The 20,988-nt window shown below is 42.4% G+C and overlaps 1 protein-coding gene across 1 annotated transcript in view; it reads left to right on the top strand.

Annotated features, from left to right (window-relative positions):
- The first annotated feature begins 18,537 nt into the window (after window positions 1–18,537).
- Window positions 18,538–20,988, top strand: part of LOC119651574 (toll-like receptor Tollo) — a 141,880-nt gene continuing 139,429 nt past the window's right edge. Inside the window, exon 1 of the mRNA XM_038055210.1 lies at window positions 18,538–19,359. Within this exon, the coding sequence (XP_037911138.1) occupies window positions 19,313–19,359 (47 nt within the window). The 5' untranslated portion in view covers window positions 18,538–19,312. The remainder of the gene's footprint in view (window positions 19,360–20,988) is intronic.

Genomic DNA, 20,988 nt, shown 5'->3' with positions numbered 1-20,988 from the left:
CACTGAAGCCATCCACAACGCAACCCTCCGCGACAACTATAAGAGGGAAATGGATGCGGCAATAACCGCAGTCAACAGAGGACCTGGAGATGAAGCATAAACAAATGATCTTCACAATCCGCTGAAGAACGTTATCATGGATACGGCCACAAACATACATGACCCCAGCCGCAAAAGGAGTCGGAACGCCCGCATACCGAGTAATGTTGCATTCTCAAAGAACGTGGGCACGCGCGGAGACTTATCACGAACTCCGTCGAGCGGAGAAGCGACTTCACAGACGCAAAAAGGAAGCCTGGGAGAACCAACAAGTCTGTGAACTAGAAAAGTACAGGGAGCAATCGCAACAAGTCAGCAGGATGCAGCCTTATACACCTCGATGCTCATCCTGCCGAGACAAAAGAGGGAAATCTGATTTCCGACAGAATGGGCATATTGGAGCGACGGGTTGAGTACTTTGATGTGCTACTGAACAGCCAGAACATCGGCGAGTTGGAGGTCCCGCCAACTGAAAACGACGGACAAATACTGCCACCACCAAGTTTAGGAAAAACACTCCGTGCAATTCATAGGCTCAAAAATCATAAGTCGCCAGGAGCCGATGGAATTACAGCCGAATTGGTTAAATATGGAGGCGACCAGTTACACCAAGTGGCTCATCAACTTGTGCTCAAGGTATGGGACAGCGAATCAATACCTGACGATTGGCAACGAGGCATTATCTGTCTCATACATAAAAAGGGAGATATCACGCAGTGCAGCAATTATAGAGGTATCACGTTCCTGAGTATCATCTATAAAATATTTTCCGCTGTCTTGCTACGCCGGATAGCCCCATACACCCACAACATCATTGGCCCATACCAAAGAGGCTTCACTCCAGGCAAATCAGTAACAGATCAGATTTTCTCTGTGCGGCAAGCGATAGGAAAACTGTTGGAATATGGACACCAATTGCGCCATCTATTCATCGACTTTAAAGCCACCTATGATAGCACAGCCAAGGTAAAACTGTACACGGCCATGAGAGAATTCGGTCTCCTGACGAAATTAATAAGACTGACTAGGCTGACCCTGGCCAATGTGCGAGGCCAGATAAAAGCAGCAGGATCACCCTCAAGACCATTTGACATCAACAACGGTCTACGACAAGGGGTTGCCCTATCTTGCGTCTTCTTTAACCTGGCCCCCGAGAAAGTGATCCGTGATGCTGAGGTAAATGCAAGAGGTACGATCCTCTTTAAGTCCACTCAACTACTGGCCTATGCTGACGATATCGAGAGAATAGGCCAGTACGCAGGCCGGCATGATAGGAAGAACCACCCGGGACATACAAACTGCCTTCATCCAGATCGAGCAGGCGGCGCGAGATCTTGGGCTGAACATCAATGAAGGGAAGACAAAATATATGGTGGCAATGTCAGCACCGAAGACGAATCAACCAACAACATCAAACCGCACTGGTCAAACAGGAAGAATAAGGATAGGAGAATACAACTTTGAGACCGTTGACAATTTCTCCCATCTAGGGTCGAAAATCACAACCGATAACAACTACGATGATGAAATCCACGCACGGTTGTTGTCAGCCAACAGAGCCTATTTCAGCTTACAAAGACTCTTCCGCTCGAAACGTCTCACCATAGGGTCAAAGCTCTTATTGTACAAGACTATGATCTTGGCAGTCCTCATGTATTCCTCGGAAACTTGGGTTCTTAGCAAGAAAAATTGCGAACTCTTGGCTGCGTTCGAGAAAAGAATTCTCCGAAGAATTTTTGGCCCCCTACATGAGGATGGACGATTCCGTAGCCTACACAATGACGAAATCTGTGAGCGATACCATGACCCTCCGGTTGTGGATAAAATCCGGCTCAATAGGTTACGGTGGGCGGGTCACTTAATCCGTATGGATGAGGATGATCCCACCCGGATAGTCTATAAGGGCAATATCTATGGTAGAAAAAGAAGACGAGGCAGACCCTGCCTAAGATGGAGCGATGGCGTAGGTCAGGAAGCCAAACAGCTTTTAGGGATATCGAATTGGTGGATCTCCGCGCAGGTCTATACCGGATACCGGTTGTTGCGGCGTTGATGATGATGGTGCTGGCGATATCCTCCATGCCCCTTGAAAAACTCAGGAAGATTACAATTGATCTCACCGTGCTGTCTCTCCAACCACTCCTTGATGGCAAAGATGAGCCTGTGTGTCCGCCAACCCTCTCCCAACGCTCTTGGCATCTATTTAGAGATCTTTTCCTTTCGGCTTTCTTGGTCTGCGATAAAGAAGAGATAGATTTGGTATTAAATATGTTGATCATCTCTTCTGCCAAGGTGTGGTGACGAATGCTGCATCATCTGAGACAGTCCTGAATGCCGAGCACACCCTTAGCGATGTTCTTCTGTAAACTGCACTCAGTTTGTTAGCGTTAAATGCAACCTGCAATGCCTTTCCCCAAGCTGGAGCTGCATAGAACAGGATCGAACTTACTACCTTAAATATGGGCAACCTGGAAACATACGGGCGGCCCTCCCACGTTAGACAGCATCCTTGGCAAGGCCACACTTGCGGTGGATGCTTTGTGATAAGCATACTGCACGTCATGTTTATTGCTGAGCCTCCCATCTATCATCACTCCCAAGTATTTGATGGCTGGCTTAGAAGTGATGATATCATTCGCAATTTGAATACGGGCATAATTTCTTTTACGGCGCTTGGTGATGAGGATCGCTTCCGTTTTTCCTCGGCAATTGTCAGACCAGAACTCTGTAGCCAAACCTTAACAGCACTGACCGCTTCGCATGAGTATGACTCATCATATTCGGGTTCCTTTGCGACTACAGCCAGTGCTATATCGTCGCCGGAACTCACCACAATCGCTTCCTCCGGAAAGGGAAGATTAAGTACGTCATTATACATGATGTCCCACAGCAGTGGGCACAGTACGACATCTGTGGGATACCCGCGGAAACAACGTACTGCTGGGGTCCGTCATCAGTATTATACCAAAGCCTCCGCTCTTGTAAATAGCTGTTGAAAATAGCGGGAATACCAATCTTCGCCAGAGGTTCCCGTATTAGGTTCCAACTGGCCGAATTGAATGCATTTCCCACATACAGGGTCGCTACTGTGCAATATTTGCTAGTACTGCCCTTTCGTGAATTGCATATTCGGCCAAGCCATTAACCATTTTGATGGCATCAATGGTTGATCTGACTTTACGGAACCCGTACTGTCGTCCTCCTGCTGGGGGAATAATCAATGGATAATTTTTAACAAGAGTGAAAGGCACGTGATCTACGGAAATGATCGGCCTCTGAATCGCCCCATCAAGATTCTATAGGTGCTCCCCCACGGATTTACGTCCACTTCTGAACAGAGCTCCTTATGTCGCTCCCTCTTGTTCCGTTGGATGGCGAGCTTGAAGGTTATGTGGGCATCCTTATAGGTGCGGTTTTTTTATCCTTGGTCGATTCTGCTTAAAGCCTGGCTTGGTAACAGGCTAATCGAAGGCTGGTCAGTTCAGTATTCCACCAGTAGTTTGGAATCTACTGGGGAATGAGCACCTCCCAGGCATGGACGTGTCACATGCTTTTGTGATGCATTGGACCACATGGACCGCTCTTTTCGTAGAGTCGCCTGCTTTATTAGGTTAGTTTAGCTACACCTCTATGAAGGTGTGCTCATCCAAAGCTTTTGCAGACCAACCTGATATCTTTCTCGGTTTCGGGCATGATAGTCTTCTGCCCGGTGACTATACCCGCAGCCAAACGAAGATTCCCTGGTGATCGCTGTGAGTGTAGTCCTTGCTGACACACCAGGACGTACCACGGGCCATTGCAAGGCTAACAAAAGTCAGGTCTACGATTGAAGCAGACCCCCCTTTCTGAAAGGTGTTTACATAACCTTCGTTGGCCAGAATTATATCCAACTGTGCCAAAGCGTCTAGTAGACCGCAGCCCCTTGCATTTGTTTTTCTGCTGCCCCACTCCCGGCCCCAATCATTGAAATCAGCAATTACCCTTAAACTACGACCTTTTCCATCGAGAACAAGACTGTCAAGCATTTCCTCGAATTCGAACAGTGTCAAACATGGTGGGGAGTAATAGCTGTACACATATCCTCCATTTGTTTTCGCCCACACACGCTGTCTGACTCCCAGTACATTGTATGGTTTGTCGACTGCATGCCCATATCACCGCTCCACCAGTCGAATCTGTAACCCATACGTCATCGTGACAGTTTCTATAGGGTTCACTAATGATCGATTTCCACCTCGGATTTGTAAATGGTCCGCTCGAGTAAATCCTGAGCGATCCTGCAATACCTCATTTTTTCATTGAAGTTAGCGCCTTCATAAATTCCGGGCATTTAGCACTTCCACTATGCCGGTAACCCCATCCCTCCCGTCCTTCGCCCAGTGAGCATTTGGGGACCACATTGCACTCTTTGGCAATATGGCGTCTCGCCACACATCTTCTGCATCGATCGATCGATCAATGCTGCTGGTGCATGCCTTTGCGAAATGACCAAACGCGAGGCACTTGAAGCTCCTTTTTAGAGAAATCTGCTCTCTCAGACGGCAAACAACCCGTCAAATTCGAACCTTCTCGGCCGCCAATAACTTCTGCGCTGCGTCCACTGTTAATCGCAATGTTGTTGTTGTATTGTATTGTTGTATTTCCATAGGTTTTTCAAAAACCCACAATGGATTTCTCGGCAAGTTCCTCCAACTTGAACTCTTCCATCAGGGCAGTGCAAATTTCTCCTTTGGATGTCACTTGAAGATCCTTGCTTTGTATATAGACCTCATGGTTTTATGTCCGTACTATGAGATTCTCCCCAACTGAGTTCGAAAGCCATCAGTTTCTCCCAGGTTGGCCTTTGGCCTTTTTGAATATCTCCGCGTAGAACAAATTTCCTTTGCTGGAGATCCACCACCACCGTTTTCATTCCCCTTGGATGTTGCCTTTTCAAGTGCCGCAGCTCGCACTGGGGGGACCTGCTTTCTCTTTTTGGTCCTTTTAGTTCCGTTTTTCGGAACTATTTGTATGCCATTTTTCCTCTTAAACAACTGCTAATTTCCCTGAACATCCACATCTTTTTCCCGCACTCTATTTTTTAGTGACGGGTTGATTGCAGTACGATTAGGTGTCATTTGGGTCGCCTTTGACACATGGGGCAGAAGATTTCGACTTGTCTTTGGAATTTCGTTCCTCCTGCTGCAATTTGTTGCAGAGCACTCTAATAACTTTCACCATATTTTTTATGGCTTGGTGCACGTTGTGCTTGTCCTTGATGAACTCGGGCAGCTCAACTATTTTTGCACCAAGCTATGTGAAGGGTAATTCGTCAGGATCAGAACTCTGCCCGCAATGAGTCTTAACCGGATTACTAGTCTTAAATAGTCCTTCGTATTTGGCATTCATTGACCGTTTCCGTTTTATATTTAGTGATGTTTGGCATTGGCGGAAATCCCAAAGTTGACGAAGCTCCTCTGAAAGGGTCCTTTTCCTGGTCCGGGAGGAAATCTTGCTATCACTCCCCCTGAAAATGTGCGGTCGGTGTTATTGCCGTTTTTGTCGTCTAGCGACCTGCTTTCAACTCATCTTTCTTCGATTTTGTTACTTGTGTTCTCGGCAGAGTGGTATTTTGCTTGAACACCTGCCTTTCCAAATCTAAAACACTTCTAGCGTAAGATGCGAAGGTGGCGAAGTTGTCCACCACCGAGGCACTGCGGTCGAGGGATATCGACGACCGGGAGCCTGCTTGCTCACTCGCAAAAGCCGCGAGTACGCAGTTCCGAGCCCCTGCACCTGTCTGTTTGCCTCTCTGTCTATCACACGCATTTTTCTCGGAGACGGTTATAACGATTGACACCACCGGTTCTATGACGAATTGAAGGAGGGGACCATATATGCAAAAGGGGAGTGTAAGTCACCAAATATAGGCAAGTGGGGTATCAAATGAATGGTCTCGGTTAGTACTTTCTGAAGCCGGTTTTAGTTTTGACATTTGTTGGAAAGGTGTCAAGTGCGGGGGGTCAACTTGATCATTTCTTTCGCGGACCCATTTTCAGAAACTACATGAAGCTCATGACTGCTTCTATTCAAGGTGATAAGACAGTTGCCTAAGGCATCTGCTCCTTCGATGTGCCTTGTAGAATTGAATACCTCTTCAATACACTGTGTTCTGCAAATATGGTTTTGGACTAGAAACTTACCTTGTCTTTCCAAGTTATCGTTCAATGTATAGATCTCATTCCTCGAGGAGAGGATGTAGGTGGAGACGATGGAGTATTATAGTTCCACAGTGGACCAGCCCTTTTCCGATCATTGTGTTGAAGGCACCAAGTCTTCAGGTTTTTCGAGGGCAATGCGTTGCCCCATTTCATCCTCGGCTTTAGCATATGCTTCACGATGTTTCCCAGTGGTAAGTGCTTCACATATGTAGTTTACAGTTCTGCTAAGTGAACTGTGCTTTGAAATAAAACCTTTTCTGCGTCCTCTGTCATATTCAAGCACGTTGGACAACTCGATAGAAGAAAGAAGAAGAGAAAAAGAGAAAGAAGAAAGTTAGATCAAAACCTATTTTGCAGTTACGTCACTTCATGCAAACTACTGCGGGCGGGCAGACGATATATGTATCCGTGATCATAAAGGTTCTATTGCACTTGTAGCTGCTCGCAACGTTCACGCTCACGACCACGGTAATTTCCGGTCCACTTGGTTGTGAGCGTTTCATTGTGAGGTCAGGTGAAATAGGTTTAATGACGTGCGTTTAACTGTCATGTATGTTTAATTGCAGCAGTAAACTTCGATTTGATATTCATTCAGCCATTTTTTGGCCTCTTGATAATTTCAGAAGAACTTATTCGCCAAACCATGAGCCATTGACTGCACAAAGTAGTAATCTGATGAAACGATGTCTGGAGGGTAGTGTGGATGGGGTTGTATCTCCCATTTGAACTCTTCTAGGGTGCCTTTGACAGGTTTTGAGACGTGCGGCCTTCCATTGTCATAGAGGAGAACCAATTTATCGTGCCAGTTTCCCCTTTCCGGTCTCTCTGTTCCGAGTTATTTGCTCAACTGTAATAATTGCTGTCCGTGACGATTGACAGTGTCTGTTTCCCCGGATTGGAGAAGGTCGTGCTCGTCCTCATTTCAGTGGACATTGGGCTTAGAGATCGGAGTTGCCGGCTGTCCAAGGCTTCTCCACGACCTGCGCGTTGGATTGTCGTGGTACATTCACTCTTCGCTACCAGTGATGATACGGTTAAAAAGGTCTTCCTATTTAACAAGTTTTAGGCAGTTGTTTTCTTTTGCTTCTTTTTGCGTTCTGAAAATGAAGAGGGTACCCATGTCGCTTCCTTCCGAACGTTCCCCACAGCTTGCATTCGAAGATAAACGGCTTTCTGGGTGGCGTTAAACAATGCCGTCAACTGTTCTTGAGTTTGTGCCGGATCTTCATCCAACAGAGCCTCATATCCTTCATCTTCGAACTTTTTGGCTGCCCTGGCCGTCCTTCGCGCAGATATCAAAATCACCCGACTTGTAGCGCTGACGTGTCCAGCATTTCACTTTTCACACACAAAAGAATTGTTCCATACATTTACAGTGATAATATTCATACGATCCAATTGCAAGCATTTTGGATCCAACACTATAAGCTCCGCATATCGGGTGTACGGGTTTTGTGTTCATCTTATGTGAGTAACTCTCTATGCACGTTTTTCCATTCCCCCATAGCTCAGTTAGCTAGCCAAACTATAAAATAAACGTGCATACATACTAAAAACATAAATATTGTTCTCATCCTAAAAAAACAAACTGATGCCAATTTTTTTACTTTTAGGATAAACTTAAGGGAGGTTTTTGTCTAAATTTATAAAATAGAGAAATAAACTATTATTTACTTTATTTGAGCAGGTATCAAAACCAGATGTATTTTGAGGCCTAGATCTCGTATAGATGCTTCACGGTGATTCATTTCAGAGTTTTCGGTTGGATAGGTTGGATAAGATCTGTCTCACTTTTTGTGGCACATATTTTAAACCCTCACTCCTCTATGCTTCACCCAATATCACGAAGTAAGTACTAATCGGGCGCTTTTATTTAATACTCCACATGACCATATTCTGTGGAAAAAAAATTGACACCCGCCTTTCGCCTGTATGGGGAGCCCCCCTTCAAACTCAACAGAAAATGGCGCCACTTGCGCCTTGCGGCAATAGCCTTAGTCGCGGTCGAGTCAATCGGGTGTGGCAGACAGATAGATGAATCGATTTTAATAAGGTTTTCTTGCACAGAATGCATATGCGTTTATTACGCATACTTATTGTATATATAAAATACTAGCTACGTACAAATGGAGCAGCTGGAAACTCAAATATTCTTCCACAAAATCTCCCATACCTGAAGTGTCGAGTTTTTGGTTTTCGACTTTTTTTTGTTAGGTTGCCAATAATATGACCTATATTATTGCAAATGTTGATGACTACACTTTGTGAAAAAAATATGCAGCCACTTCTTGCATATATGGAGATCCCCACTTAAACTCAGCGTGTAACTATGTTACTCACTGCATGCAAGGGGATTCACAAGTCCCGACTTTTTATCAATTTCGTGCCGATAAGGGTAACCATTTCTGAGACATAATGTGTGACAAACAGACGGACAGGCAGACAGACAGTAAAAAGATTGTAACAAGGTTTTGTTTTACACAAATTCCTAATAATGAGGTTTTATTTTACTCCCTAATAATGGGGTTTTATTTTACTCAAAACCTTGAAAATATGCCGGGATAGCCGAGCGGTTAGAGCACAAGGTCGGTACGGAAGGTCGCAGTTCAAATCTCATTAGTGGCAGTGGGATTTGTATCATGATTTGACGTCGGACACCAATCAGGGTAATAATCTCGGGCGAGCGCAATACTGACCACATTGCCTACTAAAGGATACTTCTTCTAGTGTACCATTACGGTCTTGAATGAAGTGGTCTAACCCACTTCAAGTCCAAGGTTGTGCCAACGATTATTATTATTATTAAAAATGGAATTGAATTTGCATCAACGATATTAAATTTTTCGAAACGAAAACATGCATCGAACGAACCTGGAATCGACACGTGGGTTATTAAGTCGAATGATTAGCCTGCTGCTTGAGACTGAAGTCGTTTACAGTGGAGAAAGACGGCGGTGTTCATGTTTTTTATCGATTCCAGGGGTATTATCATATTGTGTATCATGATCCTGTCGAAGAATGCCAGGCAATGAGTGTTATGAGACTCATGCATGAGGTAATTCGTGAAGAACCAAGGAATTTGTGGACAACCGACTAATAGATAGTACTACGGAAGGACACCGATGCGAAGGGTCATCATTATTGGTTAATTTTTCGCCAAACAGCTAATGAACAACAGGCACCGAAACCACCTGACTTCCCGCAATCTGTTCCTATCCAATCGGCTCAAAAACCGTAATATGGAACACGATTGAGCAGCCGAGAGGAGCTAACGGAAATATTGCCGAGTATAATATTTGGAGAATTGGAAGGGGGAAAAGGGGTCAGTTATTTCTGTCCATGCCTGAATTAAGTCGACTCACACCTCCCTGTGGTAACACCGGATAACCATTAAACAACTGTCATGTGTTGAACATGCATAGGCGGCGTCCCAGCGCAGACATTAACACAAAGTTCACTGAAACTGGCAAAATGTATAAACTGCACGCACCCATATGCAATAGAACACAAAAATGGATTAAATATCGCAGGTGGCAAACCAGTTGTGCTGGTAATACCACGCCCTCGCGGCATACAAGCATTCTCAAGCATGAGGGCGGGAATCAGTTAACTTGGAGTTTCAAAGCGACTATAGCAAATAGATTATTGTTTATTGAATAGCACAAGAGAAGGAAGTGTACTTTAATGTCGTAGTCATCGAGGCACAACAGCCCATTTGGGGTCCTGGCCATCAAGATGTCTTTCCTCCAACCATCTTGATCCATTGATCGCGTCCTCCAATTTTTGACATCCGAGCAGTAATGCACTGTCCTTATCAACAGAATATGCACAGCGCTTACAGGGTTTCCCATCAGCCTTCGTCCAGGGCCAGCCTGCCTTTGAAATTTTCCTAATTTAGAGACTTCCGGGTCCTGAGATATTTTGTACAACTTATGGTTATATCTAATGCGCTATTTGTCACTCTCTCGTTTAGTTCCGAAGGCATTGGCCCGTTTTTCTGAAGTTTGCGTTTTTTGTTTTTCACATCCGTAGCATAGCGCAGGTCTTATTATCGGTTTGTATACTTGTATACTTGTCTGCGTCATAACTTTCGCCTTGTTTTCATTACCTCGTAGACCACCTTCGTTTACTTTTTTTATTGCAGTTTATAAAAGTCTCCTTTGCTGATATGAAAGATCGCGCCATGATATTTATATCGTTCGCATATGCGACGATTTGGCGGGACTTCTAGAGCAACGTAGCTTTTGTGTCCACAGGGAACTTTCGTATTACTTAGTCCAGTGCCAGATTGAATAGTCGAGGTGCCAGTAGATACCGTTTTTTTTACCTCACGTTTGTTTCAAACACATGTGTCAGGCTATTATTGACTCTGACTATTGTGTGGGATATTGTCATTCCAGTGGCTTAAAAATTTTGCTGGAATTCTTAAGTCAAGAATTACTATGTACAGTATCTTTCGGTTAATGCTGTCATATGCTTGTTTGAAATTCTTAAGTCAAGAATTACTATGTACAGTATCTTTCGGTTAATGCTATCATATGCTTGTTTGAAGTTCACCAATATTTGATGGGCATCAATGTTGAATTCCCAGCCTCTAGGACCTATTTGATCAATGTTCGATCTTTCAGTGTAATTTTTCTCTCTTGAAATTTTGTGAAGATTTCCGAGGATCTGCAATGTAATGAGAGACCGCGGAATTTGCCCTGATTTCACATGAAAAGAATCAAATTATGGATAGCTTCCAAGAACCATTTTTTGACATTTGCGCCCTATTCCTATTTCTTCCAATGTTTTCGGTTCAATGTTCCAATCATGATCGACGCCCATCTTTCACGTGATTTACTTCAGCTCCACCCCCACATAAAAAACAAAACTTTATTAAAATCGGTTTACTATCTGTCTGTCCGTCCATCTGTCTGCCACACCTTATGTCTCAGAAACCGTTACTCCTACTGGTATGAAATTTGGTAGAAAGCTGGGACCAGTAAATCTCACTACAAACAGTGAGTAACATAGTTACACGTTGATTTTTAGGGAGTGTCCCCATACATGCAGAAGGGGCGTTTAAATTTCTTTTTCACCGAGGATAGTCATGTATGGTATTAAATGAAAGGTCTCGATTACCGATATTATTTTTGACACTGTATGCAAAAGGGAGAAGTGCAGGAGTTCGAAAAGGTTCGGTTATTTCAAGTACCCGTTCTCAGAAAGTACCCAACACAAATATCTGAAAAGAAATGTCCATGGTATGGTATGAACATGGTATCTAGGCTTCAAGGCAATTCATTCCAATAAATGTTTAAATAAAGTATAAGTTTACGCGTGAATATATCAACTTTTGCAGTAATATAGGCTATACAATAGAACATAATAGTAGTACTAGTAGGTCAAGTAGTCACTTTTGAGCAAATTTCTTACATTCTAGGACTTTGAATATCAGTATTACACTAAAGTGAATGGTTTGACAATAAAAATGCATAAACATTACGTGCTAGGAACGCATGGAATAAATACTCACATAAATACCTGAAGCGCTTAGCTTCCGGTTTCCCAACTTGTTTTTTAAGGTTTTGCTTATAAAACGGAGCATAGTAACCCCAAATTTGATCAAAATCGTACCATTATAAATAAAGTTACAATAGCTCAAAATTGTCTTTTCCGTGTGAATTTACTGCAACCCAAAATGCTAAATATCAATATCAATATCAACGTACAAATCGGATAGTTCTGCACTCAAATACATACATTTATTAGCTGTTCCTCGGAGATTTTCAGAACTTTCTCTCTTCTATATGTTGTTTGCACGTCTCATTTTTCTTGTCAAACGCTTCCTGTCATTCATAGTCAAACCAATCATTTCTCCGGCGCTGGGATGCTGTTGTTTTGATAACGCGTTTTAGGTCATACCAGGTGTCATCTATAAACTTGCCCGTGAGATTCCGGAGATAGGACTTAATTGTCCTTCCAGTTTTACCTTGTATTCTTCCACTTTCAAATTTTTTTTTAGCTTTTTCACGTCAAACTTCCTAAGTGGCGTGGTTTTTATTCCACGGGTCTTTTTACCACGTAGTGGTCGGAGTCATAGTTTGCTCCTCGATATGATCTCACGTCAGGGATCGTGGATGACCACCTTTTGGTGATGAGAACTTGGTCTATTTGGTTGAAGGTATTGCCGTCTTGGATCGCCCACGTTCTTTTGTTAATGCGCTTGTGTACGTGTTGATTTTATAACTAAATTTCTGCTACTTGCGAAGTGAATGGAGCGTTTCCCGTTGTCATTTGATATGTATGGTGAAGTTATCATAACTAAGCTAGGCGCCCACCTCTACTTTATATAATATAATAATAATAATCGTTGGCACAACAATCCATATTGGATCAGGGCCTTGAAGTGTGTTAGAGCACTTCATTCAAGACCGTAACGGTACACTAGGAGGCAATGTGGTCAGCATTACGCTCGCCCGAGATTATTACCCTGATTTGACTCAGGTACTCATTCACAGCTGAGTCGACTGGTATCCGACGTCAAATCACGATGCAAATTCCACTGCCACCAGTGAGATTTGAACTGCGACCTTCCGTATGACAGCCTAGTGCTCTAACCACTGAGCTATCAGGACACTGGCTTTGCTTAAAACAAAACCTTTTTAACGTCTGCTGTCTCCGTTCTGATATTCAATGCAGAAAGGGGGAGGACGGGGCTGAAAATTGGCCCTTTCTTTCACAGACCCACCCAATTGCAAAATCTGCCTAGGTCCCGCAATACCCTCAATAATTTTTACTAATTACTATATTTTTAGTAATTGATTGCAAAACAACCCTGAAATTCATTCTAGGATCATAAAATATATAATATAATATCTAGCATGGTTCTACTTCTTTTAGTGAGGATTGTACTAGATACCAGCATGATATTTACATAACATGCCGGAGTATTAAGTCGTTGCAAATGAAATGGCCGTTTTGGTACTAAAATTTGAAACGACTGTAAAGCTTACACAAATTTATTTATTTAATCAAAATAGGTGCCAGTCGATTCAAAACACTTCTTCCAGCGAGATTCAAGAGCATGTATGCCAGTTTCGTGAAAGTCCAATTGCAAGTGTCCAAGTGCAATTTTGGCGGACTCTTCGTTCCTAAATTATTTTTCCGCCAAAAAATAATCCAAATGGTTAAAAAAGTGGTAGTCGGTTGGCGAAAGATCCGGCGAATATGGTGCAATTCGTTCAACTTGTGAACAGTTGTTCTGGATTCATGAGGTCGTACATTGTCGTGAAGGAGTACCACATCATCTCTGTTAACTAATATCGGCCGTTGAATACTGAATTTTTGGATGGAGGCTCGGTTTCGGCATATGCTTCTGTGGCTCATCAGCATCTAGCCATTATGCTGATCGGCGACGATTGTCATATAATATCCACTTTTAATTACATGTCACTATTCTCTGCAAAAAGGGATCGCTTCTGTTGCAGGAGAGTAAAGAACTACAAATTTCTATTCGAAGCGCCATATTTTGCTCCATAAGGGCTTGCAGAACCCATTTGTCGAGCTTTTTCACCTTTCCAAGTTGTTGTAGGTGCCGAGAAACTGTGGAATAGTGTACGCCCAGTTTCTCTGCAATGTCTCTCACAGACTGACGTGAATCGGATTCGACTAACAAACGCAGCTCGTCTTTGTCAATCGATGGTGCTGGATGTCCACGTGGCTCACTTTGATCGTTTACGTCACCTGACCGGAATTTTCCGAACCACCGCCGTATGATTCGTTCGCTAACCGTCTCAGTTCCAAATGCGCTGTTAATGTTGCTAGTCGCCTCCCTGACTGAGTTTGAACTCATACAGAAAAAGTATACGTTCTTGGCTCTTTTCCATCCTTTTTTAAGGTTTTGTTTGTAAAACAAAACCTTATTAAACTCGGTCCAATGTCTGTCTGTCTGTCTGTCTGTCCGTCTGTGTCTGTCTGTCTGTCTGTCCGTCTGTCTGTCTGTCTGTCCGTCTGTCTGTCTGTCTGTCTGTCTGTCTGTCTTTTTTTTATACGTTGGAAGGTGGAAAGGTTCAAAACCTACCGCAGGCTCCTGCCATACGGTTATGTGAGACTTTCACTCACTAAAACCACCTCCTTCTCCTTCGCTTACCCCGCGGCACTGCCATTTCGATATTACATCGCGGGGCAGGATCAGTTATGAACTGCGGCTTCTGTCGTTATTTGTAACTTTCCTCCGAAGCTCCTCCCTCCTTAGCAGATTGTGGATCGCCTTCATTACTTTTTCCACCGCATTCCAAGATGTTTCAGAGGCTAGCATGTGGTCCACGATATTCTCGGGTGTCAACCGTGCCTCGGCGTCAATTTCCGCCTCCGCTCTGTGTGCAGCGAACCCCGGGCAGTTAAAAACAACATGCTCCGCATCTTCCGGAATCATCACGCATGTCGGGCAATATGGCAATATGTCTGTCTGTCTGTCTATCACAGGCACTTTTCTCCGAAACGGCTATACCGATTGACACGAGATTTGGTAAGAAGGTGGGAACTGTGGACCCCACCGACATGCAGTGAGTAATATCTTCCTACGTTTAGATTTAGGGGGGAGGGGTCCCCATACATGTAAAAGGAGGTGTAAAAATTTTTTTCACCAAATATAGGAATGTGGGGTATCAAATGAAAGATGTCGATTATTACTTTTCGAAGCCGGTCTTAGTTTTGAGATTTGTTAAAAAGGCGGGAAGTGGGAGGAGTGCAAAGTGATGATTTCTTTAACGGAGCCATTCTCAGAAACCACCTAACCGAAAAATCTGAAAAAACCATGAAGCTGCCTCTGTACGGTACCCACGCCTCAAAATACTCTCCATATCGATATTTGTGTAAATTAAGTTACTAATAGTATATTACCGTATTTTTGGGAAAATTGAGATATGAAGCATATTATCTCCAAGTTTGATCAAAATCATACTGTTAGTAACAAAGTTACAGTAGCTCAAAGTTGCCTTACCGTGTAAATTTACAACCCGAAGTACTAAATCTGATATGCTAAATGCATATTCTTAACGGGCTGCGTACAAATGGGATAGTTCTACACTCAAATATACTCACACAAGAAACAAACAAAACCTTTCATACCTGAAGCGCCCAGCTTCCGGTTTCCCGACTTGTTCCATTTATTCACTGTTATCACAACGATGGTCAAAACTGAAATGACTCCATGATTAAATCTGGGAGTATTTATACTTCATTATCCGACACCCAAAGCGCCAACTGGTGGTTGATTCACCAAAATCTCATGCTGCATTTAAATTTGTTACAAAACCCCACCACAATCATGTGTCTTCCATTAGGACAACAAACGCAAGTACACTTCCTTCTCAGCACGAGAGTAGTTATTTTATAATATCCCACGTTGACTCTACAGGGTGTCCGGTTTAAGATACAAGGAAGATACAAGGAGGAAAATTGGTCCATGGAATGGGCACTTTATTTTTTACGGTTAGAGAGTTATAAGGTTTTCGTGAATAGTACCAAAAACCTTGAGCTTCCAAATCCAAATTACAATTTCCCATTCCCTCAATCAATCCCAGATTTGATACCATTTTCGGAGACTTCATAAAATTCCTTCAAATATATAACTATTTAAATTTTAAAGAAATATCAAAATCGATTTTTTATCTGAATTTCAATATGCATTATTGCAACGTATTGTGACATTATGTTGGCGTTCAAATGACACGTAAAAATGATGAGCTTCGTTAATGAATATTACTCATTAAAAGCGAAAAACGGGGTCTTGAGAGGAGGATTTTCAAGTACTAATCGAGGCCTTTCATTTGATACTCCAGACAACTATATTCGGTGATTTGCGTGTATTGGGACCCCCCTTTAAGCAACACCTAATTTTGTGTCACTCACTCTATGTTGGGGGATTTTGTAGTTCCCAAATGTCCAACAAATTTCGTTTTGATCGTTTTTTTTTTCCAGCTCACTGTGCTAATTTACAACCAGATCCTGAACCCTTATCGTAGAGCATACAATTAAGCGTAGTCAGCGATTACGTTCACATGAGAATAACTCAGCCCACAAATTGACGACTGAAAAGAATCAAAATGACTTACTACCATAGAGAGCAGACTGCCTAAGAATTTAAGCTTTTGAGGAATATTCAGTTCCAAAGTGAACTCAACCCAGGTTCTGGAGGTGACCACAGGTTCCCACCCCTATAAATGCGAAGCTGAAATATATAAAGAAAGCTGCGAGACGGGGAAACTTTACTCGTAGCTTGACGAGGAGTGGTTTTAGTAGGTAACAATCCCACACTCTCAGGGTACGTGACCTCAGGGGTTAGTCCTTTGAATATTTCCACGTCTAGCAAAAAAAAAAGACAAAATTAGTTGAAGCGCAGACATGAGTGCGTTACATTTGATGAAGATTAATTAATTTGAAACTAGATAAAACCGCCTTGTGGAATATTTTTTTAAATATCCTGAAAAAAAACGATCACTTTTTATCAAGGTAGTATAATTATAATTTACTAATAGTTATGCTGGACTCGTTTCCCTGGGTTCGAATCCCAGTCGACATGGATGTTTCTGTTTGGCTTGCATTTGTCACTTGCGCATTATCAAATGTAATGATAATGAACTGGAATAGAATCTTAGTGAAAACAGAGGAAAAGAAACAATCACAAAAGAGACTGTGTAGATGGCACCAAACCCCATATAGAAGAGTGAACAAGACACACATGGTTATGTTTACTGTTTCCATTTAGTAAATATATCCGGATTACCGCTTAGTTACAAATCATTTAGATAACCTTCTACTTAACTGAATATAGAGCGTTGGGCAATGATGCAGACTAATTGCATGAAATACGAACGGTGGCCGCAAAAGCTTACCCGATCTTCACCACAATAGTATTTCTCCTCTCCCTGTTAATCACACGAACTCAAGCAGGATGAGATATCCCCGTTTCCACTTTTGGGATGTACCTAAGTAATCGTTGGTTGACAGTCTAGGTCTTTAGGGCAATTACCGTTCAACTACGGGAAGACGCAAACGTCCCATGAGTGAATTGGGTACAAGACAGCTAACTATAAATTTCCCACTTTTGGGAAAAGTTTTTCGGTTTCATGGTTTGTACCTTCACAAGGACCCTCAAGTATTATTGCTTTGTCGAAGCGCTTCAACTCCAGCTTCACAAACAATGAAAATCTGACATGAAAATGAGTGAAGTGAAAGAAGCACATGCATATGTATGTATATACAACATAGGCTGATGTTCCCCGTAAATACTAAATTTGTGTTGACAACTCGTATACTATGAACTAGATAATTAATGTCATAATACGCGAATTTTCCGTTTGTGTGTTGTTTGTTAAATGTGGGTTCGCAACTTCTACCCGCCACTTATTTCTCGAAACACTACACCTAGATACTCCCGCCCTGTAATTATTGTTAGCTAGGAAGTTTCCTAAACTCCGTCATTCGTGTGATGCTTTCAGAAGTTCAGTGTTCAGCAGTCTTACATAGCCTTCCCACACCTCTTAGAACACTACGATTGTGCAGCGTCTCCAGTCTACGAAACTGTAATATTCAATACTTCAGCTATCAACTTTGCCTTCTAATAAATTCCGCTTCAAAGTGGTAATTTATGGAAACTAAACTGAGTCGTCTAGACGGTTCGCAAAATCTTTGGTGTATTTCGATGCCATATTTTACCTGAATTGCGTAAGCCAACTACTGTAGCACCGAATCGTTTCTATGCATGAACCCAGATGTTCACTAGCGCAGTGCACTATTGATCCTCATTGTATAACTTCTTTTTGTTTTCTATTTTCCGCTCCTCACAAACAGTCTCAATCAAATTTACTATAATCATATAACATATATATGTATATGAATATCATGATGGCCTTGAACTTCAGTAACCAGATTCAGTTAAGCTACATAATCATTTTCTAACGCGACCTAACTATCGGGAAATAGTCGGAGTAATAAAGCTAAAACGCTTTGTTGTAGTACGTTGAATTTGAGGCATGGGCGGCCTGGGATTGCAGTATCTATTAATGTGCGAGCCCATGTATTATACTACATGTGGGAAATGAAGTCCTGAGTCACATGAAAAACACTCAACTCCGACGAACCACAAATATCTCGAGCATGAAAACCACTCATTGAAATGGCAGGGGAAGTTTTCCCTCCGTGGAGCAATCATGCGCGGATTTTTTAGTAATTCGGATCTGAAGGGAACTGAATTATCCAAAAGATAGAGAGCTTGTATCCGCAACTAACTCGAGAAATCTAGTGCGAGCTCAGTAACGAAGGGTAAATCCTGTACGGCATATGAATAATAAAGTCGGGTCACACCAGGTGGATTCAACCACCCCCAAGTTGCCGTTTGCTGCTGGCCTGGATGGTCCTTTCCAAATTTCGTAGTTGTTGTGCTGTCAACTCACCCCTGTGGCTTCCACGACTCGTGCACTCAATCGAATTCAGCCTCGGACCAGTGTCGGGTTGGAAATCGGAGTGAGTCACTCTCCGAAATTGCACAGTTTTGAGTCGTAGTATAAATGCGACAATTTCTCCCCGAATCGTGCAGACGAAATAAGGATTGACGAAGTGCTGGTTTTTGTTCGGTGTCGGTGCCGGTGCGGTTATATCTGGCCTAAGTTAATCTGAAAAACGTCCGGTTCCGCTTGGCCTTCAGTTCCGAAATATGGTGGTGTCTAATTTCGTCTACAAGAAGGAAGTGCTCGCGCTGTTGTTCCCGTATTTTAGATGAAAATCTCATCCCTAATGTTCAGTTGTGGCTAAGAATTCGTGTCCACTACTTCCTGGGTTCATGCCTTGGATGACTTGGCAAATGCATATCGATTAAGGTGTAAGGTGCATAGTCGGGAGTGCACAGGAGACGGATCGTAAAGAGTTAACTATTTGTGTGAAGGAACGTGCGACCCGATGGTGTGTACGGAGTGGAGAATGTATTGAAAGTGTTCAAACCATAACAAAGCTTTGCACCTGATCTGTATACTCGACCTCATGTGGATTTCAACTAGGCTTTAGGATATTCCAAGTGGATTATTTCACACATGCAATCATTCCTTGGGATGGAGCTGTTTTTCATAGTCATGCACATGTAAGTACCTCACTCTCGGCAGCAGATCACCTGCTCGCTGCCTACCGGTGTTCGATATGCATACAATACATATTTTCCTTGCACAATGGCTCCTTTAAAGTTTCAAATTATTTTTCGGCTCAGGTTCTAGACATCGTCGTTGAGAAAAGTTGAACCTAATTACATTTATACAATATTAGCTTTAGACACGAAATACATGTTTGTGGAACATGCCCTGAAAATACAATCAATCAAAACCCTCTCTAAGCAGGGAGCTAAGTTTCCAGTTAGTGTGCACACACAGCAGTACATACGTATACACAAAAGTACGTAGAGGGTTCGAATTTAATGTTGTTTTCCTTTGTTGAATATTCAAAGTGCGTGCCTAATGTGTCGGATTGTGACCAACAACACTAAACTCATTCGAATGTGGAAGCGAGCGTGCCAAACGAAATTGTTCCTTTGAAACTCGAGCGTATGAATATGCATCTGAAGCGAAGTGGCAAAAATCGACCTTCGAAACACTTTAGCGCCCTCCCCTAGAATGCTGGCAGCGCAACTAAAGCACGTCATTAAGCGCTTAATGTTTTCATAATGAATAACACGACATTGATTTTTTGAACGTTCTACCTTTTTGCTGAAATCGCGAGCAATATTCGGGAAGCCGCACGCTATGACTGGCAGCACAGCGCTCAGTTCATCAAATTTATTGATTTTTAATGAATGATGCAGGACGGTGCATTTCCATTTGCAATAGGAGGCATTTCCAAAGATTCATGCAAGTTTCATTGCTGCGATGCCGGTATCAACACTAAACAATGAAGGGAGGACGAGCACCATGAAAATTTCAAATTAATATTGATACCTGTATGCAGGGAGGTTTTCGATTAAGCTGAAATGTATGTAAGAATGAATATTGCATCGTCCTGAAATTCATCTACCAATCAAGTCGTTGGAATTCCATAAATATATTGCCTCTTGCCGAAGGTACTCCTATATGTATTTTCATTTATTTTGCCAAATGTACACACATATATATAGGTGTATTTTCGGATATTCGTATCAGAAGTGTCTGTATGCAGAAAAGTTGTAGATTGAAATTCTAGGAACATACAATCCATTGCTTTTGGTATGAAACAAATCGATAATGGGGTTAATCCGGAGGTAAATAATTTTTGCAATGTTATGGCTGTGGCAACAATGTTACGATTCAGTTTGTACTCACACTATTAGAACCTGTGCTCATCGCTGTATCATTATGCACGTTAATAACCTGAAATTCTCCCGAGTAAGGTTTCTCACTAACTTAACGACATGAAAACTTAAATTAAAACACAAAACTCTAAGTGATGGAGAAAATGAAAACCAAGGCCTTCCTGCCTTAGTTATTTTAGCTTAATTCTGTTACATGGCTGCTAAGTTGAGGAATTTCCCCCCAGATCTAATGAATTTGAATGAACGACAGTAAGAGAAAATGCATTCAAACGGTCAAACGGATAAAGGTGTTCTTTAACACTTGAATATCTTAACATTTTGGTTATATCTTCTTTATCTTCGACTAACTTACATAATGTTCGACAAATATAGATTTACCTGTAACCTGTACGTATTCGCAGCAGAAAATCGCAGTTAAAATCATGTCTGATGGAC

The sequence above is a fragment of the Hermetia illucens genome, chromosome 3 (assembly GCF_905115235.1).
Source record: "Hermetia illucens chromosome 3, iHerIll2.2.curated.20191125, whole genome shotgun sequence".
Lineage (NCBI taxonomy): Eukaryota > Metazoa > Arthropoda > Insecta > Diptera > Stratiomyidae > Hermetia > Hermetia illucens.
This window is presented reverse-complemented; position numbering and strand designations above follow the sequence as displayed.